Here is a 7,604-nt window from a genome sequence, read left to right as displayed (position 1 = left end):
TTCAGGTGTTTAATAGATTGTTTAAATTCAACACTAAATTTTAAAATTATTTCAATTTATTGTGTCACTGGTCAAAACTAAATTTAAGTAAGAGAAAATAATAATTACTTCGCATTATTAATAAAAAAATTCAATTAACATGATCAATTTAAAAACTCACCGGCTATAATTTTATAATTCCAAAAATTAAAATGAAATTAGAAAAATTGTAATTTTAAATTATTACACTTATAGAATTTAAAACAAAAAAAATGACAATATTAAGAGTGATATTTAAAGTTTGAAACTACCCAGACCGTATCCCCCGACTGCCACGAAAATCACAATTCCTGTCATAGCAACGTCACATCACATCAATCTCTTTCGTTTTCAAACTAGAAAGGAACTCCCTTTTCTCTCAATGAAGGCGCAAGGAACGAACTAGCTTTTAAATGAGGAAGGAACCAGCTTTCGTAAGAATGAAGAATGGAACAAGCTTTAATACGAAAGAGAGAAGGAACCAACTCGCTTTTAAATTAGGAAGGAACTGTCTTTCGTCTCAAAGAAGACGGAAAACCGAACACATGACTCGTTCCTTAAATCTGAAGCGATGCCTTATCAATTCGGAACATTGAAATCCGCAAAGCAAGTAGATAAAACAACGCAAGTAGATAAAAAACCTTTGTTAAGGAGAAGAAGAACAAGAAGAAATTAGGATGGAGGACCTGTATCGTTTAATGGGAGCATTCGAGATATTCAAGAAGCAAGCCCATGATGCCTCCGCGAGATTCAATAAACGAGCCCTCCTCCAAATCCACGATGATCTCGCCCGTCGGAGAAGGGAATTTGCAGGAAAGGGTAATTTTGAAACATGCTGGTCTATCACGGATCCAATTGGCAGCGCCGGCGCAGCTTCTTCGGTTCCGCTGGAAAGGCCGAAGCCCATTTCCTTCAACGAGTTGAAGGTCGGGGAAGTCCACCGCGGCCGGGTGGTGTACGGGACGCTGTGCGCGGAGGCCAGCAGGATATGTGGTATCATGACCTTGCTTGAGGACGATAATGGACTCGCCGTCAGGCTAGCAATCTACAACGCCGCTCCCGCGCAGGCGAACATCAATAGGCTTTACCCCAAGGGTGCCATGATGGCCGTCAAGGAGCCCTATTTCAAGATCGCCAGTGACGGCGGGCTTCTCATCCGCGTCGGCAACCCCGCCAACGTTGTGAAGTTCATGACTAAGAAGAGAAAGCGGGCGGAGAGCCTGCTGCATGTGGATGTAGAGGAGTTGAGAAAAAAAGGCAATACTTGCTTCAGAGAGCAAAACTGGGACGCAGCAGCCAAGCATTACACGAAATGCATTGATGCCGCTCTGCTTCAGCTCGAGGAGGGTAATAATAATATCACTAACGGCCTTCTGAATGCGTATTCTAACAGGGCGGAGACGTTGCTGCAGATGAAGGAATTCAAGCGGGCCTTGGAGGATTCCAACGACGCCCTTCGGATCGATGCCAGCCATCTCAAATCTCTATACAGGAAAGGTCGCGCCCTGCTCGGGTTGAGGCATTATAGGGCGGCATGCGAATGTTTGAAGAAAGCCGACAAGACCAGCCCCGGGTGTAGGGAAATACAAGAAGTGCTAGGCCAGGCCAAGATTTTGTACGCCCAGAGCCTGAAAGGTAAGTATGACATCTCTGACTACCTGCTCGGATTACCTAAATCTTTTCCCCCTGAAGTGGCTGATTACATAGGCCCTGTGGAGATCAAGATGACCGAGGACGGCCGAAGTCGGGGGCTCTTCTCTACCAGAGAAATTGAGACCGGGGAGCTTTTTTTGGTAAGCAACGCTGTCGCAATTGCTTATGAGGACGAGAAGAGCGCTTCCCCCATCTTGTCGTCTCTAAAAGATCTTATCACCGTGGTTGTCCGTGATGCCAGAAAGTTGCAGAGATTGCTCCGCCAACTTTATAGTTTACACAATTCCTCCACACCTGGCAGGCGGGATGTTCCAGCCATTGATCTGTTTAAGACAGATGACCAAGAAGAGAAAAATGAAAATCTGCAGGTGGACGTTAGCCGCATTCGGGATATTGTGAGTTTGAATGCATTTGGTGGAGTCGTGCAGACGTTTGTTTCCAAAGCTAAATTACATGACTCCATACTTGCTCAGCGAGGCCAGGATTTTAGCGGTCTCTGGCTGCTGCCTTCCTTCATTAACCATTCCTGCTTGCCGAACTTGAAATGGTTGGAAGTGAGAAGCGCCATGTTTATTCATGCCTCCAAGCCCATCAAGAGAGGAGAAGAGATTACCATTTCTTACTTTGATACCCTCGTTCCCTTGCCTCAGCGCCGAGCCATGTGCAGTGGCTGGGGCTTCAAGTGCAAGTGCAGGAGATGCATTCTGGAGCACTCTCTAGCGAAATCATTGGAGCCTATAATTAACACATGCTATGAGCAATTACATGACAAAGCCAAGGAAGAATTGGTTGCTGTGAGGTCTCGTCAACAACATTTCGATGCGGATCTTCTAGCATGCGCAGAGTTCGCAAGGCTTTCGGCAGATGCAGAGGCGATCATCCGGAGTTCCCCCGTCTTAAAAACGGAAGAAGAGAAGAACTAGATTCGTGCATCTTTTGTGTCAGCCTATCTGGCAACAGCAGAGTCTACAAACTTCCTTTCGACCATGTTGAACGGTTGCTTTCCTTCCTGGCAGAAAGTTATGGAGGCCATTCACAGCACTGTGCCCGGGGACATTCGGAACCTTGTCATGGCAGCCCGGCAGCTAACAATTTTGCAGCGCTGGATGGGAGATGAAAATGAAGAATCTATTACACGATATGCATCAAACAAGGCGCGGGAGGCATGCATCAGTTGTTAAATTTGTAATTTCAACAGCGCAGGGCAGTTTTCGGAAAACCGCCCCGGTCTCCCTGCACCGCCTTTGGCAAAAGGCTGTACCAGCAGGAGGGGCTCCGCCGCAATCAGGACGCGTCACGCGTCCCCTGTACAGCAGCCGAAACCGCCTGCTCCCCGGCCGCTAAAGGTCGATTCGTTTGCCCGAGGATGGCTTGCGAACCTCGTCGGATCAGCTCAGCAATCTGGGCGCGCGATCTCAGCCGTTGATTTTCTGAAGGTGCATCCAGTCTACTGCAAATCAATTTTTACGTAGCGTGTTTGTTTTTCCGCTTGACCGCCAGACAGGGAATTCAATGAAGTTTACAGTTTGTACGTAGATGTAGGTGAATTATTAAATTTTGGCTACGGCACACTATGTTTTCGTGCCTCTTATGTTTTAGGTCATATGCGTATGTTTTTTTTAATACAACATAGAGTTGTGTCTGAGCAGCGTATTGCATATAGAACAGGGAAAAGAGCACAGTGTTGTGTGCCTGCGCGCGGGGGTTCTCTGTGGAAATGGTATTGTAAAGAACGCACAGCAGTGCGAGAAACAAAACAGAGGAGGCATGTAATGTTTGTTTTGCCACTGTAAATCACAGTGAAGTGTTGCGCGCTGGAGTTTTTATGAAGAACAGAGAAGGGTGCCTGCGCGCAGTAAGTTTGCTCCCGGGTATGCAGTGAACGCACAGCAGTGCGAGAAGGGAAACAGAACAGAGGCATTGTAATGGTGGTTGGCCATTGTAAAACCAAGGAACCGCATGAAACTCATTTGTAATACCCACAGCAGTGGAAGACCCGAAATGAGGGAGACAGGGTTTCTCCAGTGAATCCCTCTCTGCGAAGAGGATGAAATGTGTAATAGTTTTTGTTTTAAATCAATAAAAATTGTTTTTATGGCTGTGTAATACTCTGTTATGAGTATATTTGTTTTAATAGCTTCCCTGTGCAAAGGCCCTGGAAGAAATGGAACAGAGCATTGGCTCTGTGGTATTTGCTTGATTGGTTTTGGTATTTTCCCATTCAAAAATGCCCAACAGTGGTATCAGAGCTAGTCCAGGCTCTTTGAAGGCTCAAAGATGCTGAAGGAAGGACTCTTGTTGCAGCAGTGAAGGCTCTCCAGCAGTGTGAAGCCACAGCCAAAAGGGGTAAGGTATTTCTCAAAGCTTTCCTTTGTGTTACTGTTGAAGGAACAGTCAGTGATTTAAAAGAAAACACAGTCAAGTATTTAAAGCCTAGATAAGAATGGCAAGGTCAAAGAAGAAAACCTCCACGCCTGTTAAAAATGTGTCTCCCTCCTCTACTAAAATAGAAGGCAATCCATTTGAATACATTTTATTTGAAACCCCAAAGTTTGATGGAAACTTTGATGTATGGGAAATAAAGATGAGGGCTTTCCTAAAATCTGAAGGGATTGAAGTCTGGGAGTCAGTGATTGATGATAGCAAGATGGATAAAGAATCCATGGAGTATGATGCACAAGCAGCAAAGACTATCTTGGATGGTCTCCCTGATTCTGTGAAGAGGAATCTTGGAAAATATACATCAGCAAAGGATATATGGGACAGACTGCATGATCTTCATGCAAAGGGAACACTGATCATGACCATCAGTGAAGAAGAAAGTTATGAACCCATCATAGAAGCTGAGAATGAGAAGCTTGACCTCATCAAGCTTCAAGTAAGAGAAAGGGATGAAGAGCTTGTCAAGCTTAAGAAGGAGCTTGACCAATGCAAGAGGAAACATCATGAAGAAGTCATATCCATGACAAATCAGCTGAATAAAGCAAAGAAGCAGGAAGATGTCTTGACAAGTCAACTTGAACAAAGGCACATGAGAGTGAACAAGCTTGTAGAAGAGATTGGACAGTACAAGGTAGAGGTCTCCTCCCTTAAGTCTGAACTACAAGAAGCCAATAAGCAGGCACAAGGAGCTGAAAAGAAAATGAAGAGCACTCAAGCAAAAGATGAAGAAATCTCCAAAATGAAGATAGAGATTATCTCCTTCAAAATAGTAGCAGCTGAAGCTACTCGTAGCAAGGAAGAAACTGAGGAACAACTAGCAAAGAAAAGTAATGAATGTGAAAAGTTAGAAGAAGAGATTGTCCTCCTCAGGAAGAAGGTTGAAGGGATGAACAAGATCATGAAGAGCTCTCAAGCATTGGATGACATGCTTAGCTATCATAGATCTCCATCTGATAAATCAGGACTTGGGTATGTAGGTGAACCCTCAAACAAGCATGAGGATGCTTTAAGCAAAGGAGATGTGAAGAAGCCAGAAAGAAGGTATGATGCTCCTAGTTCCAGCAAAGGCAAGGAGAAAAATGAAGGCAGCAATAGAAGAAATCCAGCTCCAAGAAGAAATGTAGCTGATGTCAAAGAGGCAAGAGGCAATGGTGATCATCAAAGGATCTCAAGGCAGCAAGGCTTCAGAAGTACATCAAGGAAACCTCCATCTCCCAGGTACCAAAGTTCATTTTATGGTTATTGTTATGCTTGCTCAAACTTTGGTCATATGGCAAAAGACTGTAGAGCATTTCATAAAGATAAATGTTGTGGTCTTCGACAACCTCCAAGAAACAATTTTAGAAGAAATCATGAAATGTTATTCATGAACAATGTTGAATGTTTCAAGTGTCATAACATTGGGCATATGGCACGAGACTGTAACTTAACATGGGCTCCTATGCAAGCTAGACCCATGCAAAAGAAGAAAGTTACACAAGTATGGAGAAGGAAGGAAAGGCAACCTGAAAACCCCTTGAACTCCCCAGTGGATCTAAATTTGTTTTGAGAAGAGTCTGCCAAAAGAAGACAAGCATACATTAAAGGGGAGCTTGTAATTTTTTGTTGTTGAACTGTCTTAACAGTCATTCTTTAATGAAGACTTCTTTTTATAAAGGAAAGACATGAAATCAAATCTGCCATAAGAGCAGAGAAGAAAAGGGGACAGCGCTCAAATGTAAAGTGCAGCGGCGCAATAAGGAGTATGCAGAGCATGGAGACCCTCACAGCAGTGGGAGGACAAAACATAAAACAACAGTTTGAAATTTTCTTATGGAGTACATGCATTGAAATGCATAGCAATGGAATGTAGTTTTCTTTTATGAAATGTGAGAGAACATACTCACAGCAGAGTGAGTACAATACACAGCAGTAAAAAAAAAAATGTTATGTTTTTCTTCATATGCAATGCAGCATGCAAAGAAATGCATAAAGAAAAACATGGACAACAGATTTTTAATGCACATGGGTGAATGATAATGTGTGGCAGCAGCAAATCGAAAGGAATTGCACAGCAGTGCATTGTGCAAAAAAATGAATGAAGACTAAGATTGTGTGAAGCAAGGGTGTAAAAAGAAAAGGCAGCAGCCCGTGTTAATTTTTTTTGTTGTGTGGAGAATGCAACGCAAAACAGCGTGAGGATGATTTCTCTCTATGTGCAAGTAATGGAGAGTAAAGAGTTAGTGTATGGGCACACAGCAGTATGATGAAACAAAAGGCAGCCACAGTGCAAATTACAGAGGCAACGCAGCAGCAAATAAAAACCCAGGGATGACAGTCTATGGTTATGGGTATGGACAGTAGTGAATATGAAAAATGCAGCAGCAAGAAGTTATGGACAGCAGCATGATGGCAAGAAGGAGAAGCACACAGCAATGCAAATAAGAAAATGCAGCAGCATGAAGTTTTGTTGAAGAAATGAAAGGTAATGGACAGCAGCACATGTAAAAGAAATTTTTTTCTTTACAGCAGTATATGTAACTGTAATGAATGTGTTGTTCATTGAATTGAAATGCAATATATGCAACAGCAGTGAATGTAAGAAATATTTACACACAGCAGTGTAAATTTGTAAGTTGGGACAGTGTAATTGTTCCAGAAAAGACAGAGTATTTTGTCTTTGAAAAGTGCACAAGCAGTGCAAGTGTAGACACAGCAGTGTGGGGTAGACACAGTAAAGAAGATGGCACAACAGTGCAGCAGAGAATATGCAGCAGCATAAAAGAACAATGTAATGAGTATGCACAACAGTGCAATGAATTTTTATTGTTTTGAAACTGCATCTAAGGCAGTGTTTGGCAGTAATCCCTCCGTGAGAGGAAGTGAAGTTCTTGGAGAATCCCTCTATCAAGAGGATGATGCTTTTCAGCATAGTCATTGGTGAATCCCTCTGTTGAGAGGAAGATGCTCTTTAGCATAGTTTGGTAAATCCCTCCGTCAAGAGGAAGATGTTTTTTTTACACAGGTGAATCCCTCTGTCATGAGGAAGGTGCTCTTCAGCACATTGTAATGGTGAATCCCTCTGTCATGAGGAAGGTGCTCTTAAGCACAGTTTCAGGTTAATCCCTCTATTAAGAGGAAGACAACTTTGTTTGTTTGTGAACTGCATCAGAAGCAGTTGGTGAATCCCTCTATGTGAGGAAGATATCTTTGTAACAGCAGTACTGAGGAATCCCTCTATGTGAGGAAGTGCTTGGGTATGTCCTAATGCCCAGCAGTTGAAATTAAAGGGGAGTGTTAAATTTGTAATTTCAACAGCGCAGGGCAGTTTTCGGAAAACCGCCCCGGTCTCCCCGCACCGCCTTTGGCAAAAGGTTGTACCAGCAGGAGGGGCTCCGCCGCAATCAGGACGCGCCACGTGTCCCCTGTACAGCAGCCGAAACCGCCTGCTCCCCGGCCGCTAAAGGTCGATTCGTTTGCCCGAGGATGGCTTGCGAACCTCGTCGGATCAG

At 43.6% G+C, this 7,604-nt stretch overlaps 1 protein-coding gene across 1 annotated transcript; it reads left to right on the top strand.

Annotated features, from left to right (window-relative positions):
- Window positions 1–695: 695 nt before the first annotated feature.
- Window positions 696–2,594, top strand: LOC149196196 (methyltransferase FGSG_00040-like). The gene has a single exon (XM_089408219.1). It carries the CDS (start codon window positions 696–698, stop codon window positions 2,592–2,594), a length of 1,899 nt encoding a protein of 632 aa, XP_089264345.1.
- Window positions 2,595–7,604: the final 5,010 nt, after the last annotated feature.

The sequence above is a fragment of the Pinus tabuliformis genome, chromosome 2_2 (assembly GCF_031772625.1).
Source record: "Pinus tabuliformis cultivar Carrire ecotype Pingquan chromosome 2_2, CPIR1, whole genome shotgun sequence".
NCBI classification, from domain to species: Eukaryota; Viridiplantae; Streptophyta; class Pinopsida; order Pinales; family Pinaceae; genus Pinus; species Pinus tabuliformis.
The sequence above is the reverse complement of the archived record's forward strand: the minus strand, read 5'-3'. Positions and strand labels throughout refer to the sequence as shown.

Coding starts and splice junctions, on each gene's coding strand:
- LOC149196196 (XM_089408219.1), top strand. CDS start 696: ATGGAGGACCTGTATCGTTTAATGGGAGCATTCGAGATATTCAAGAAG.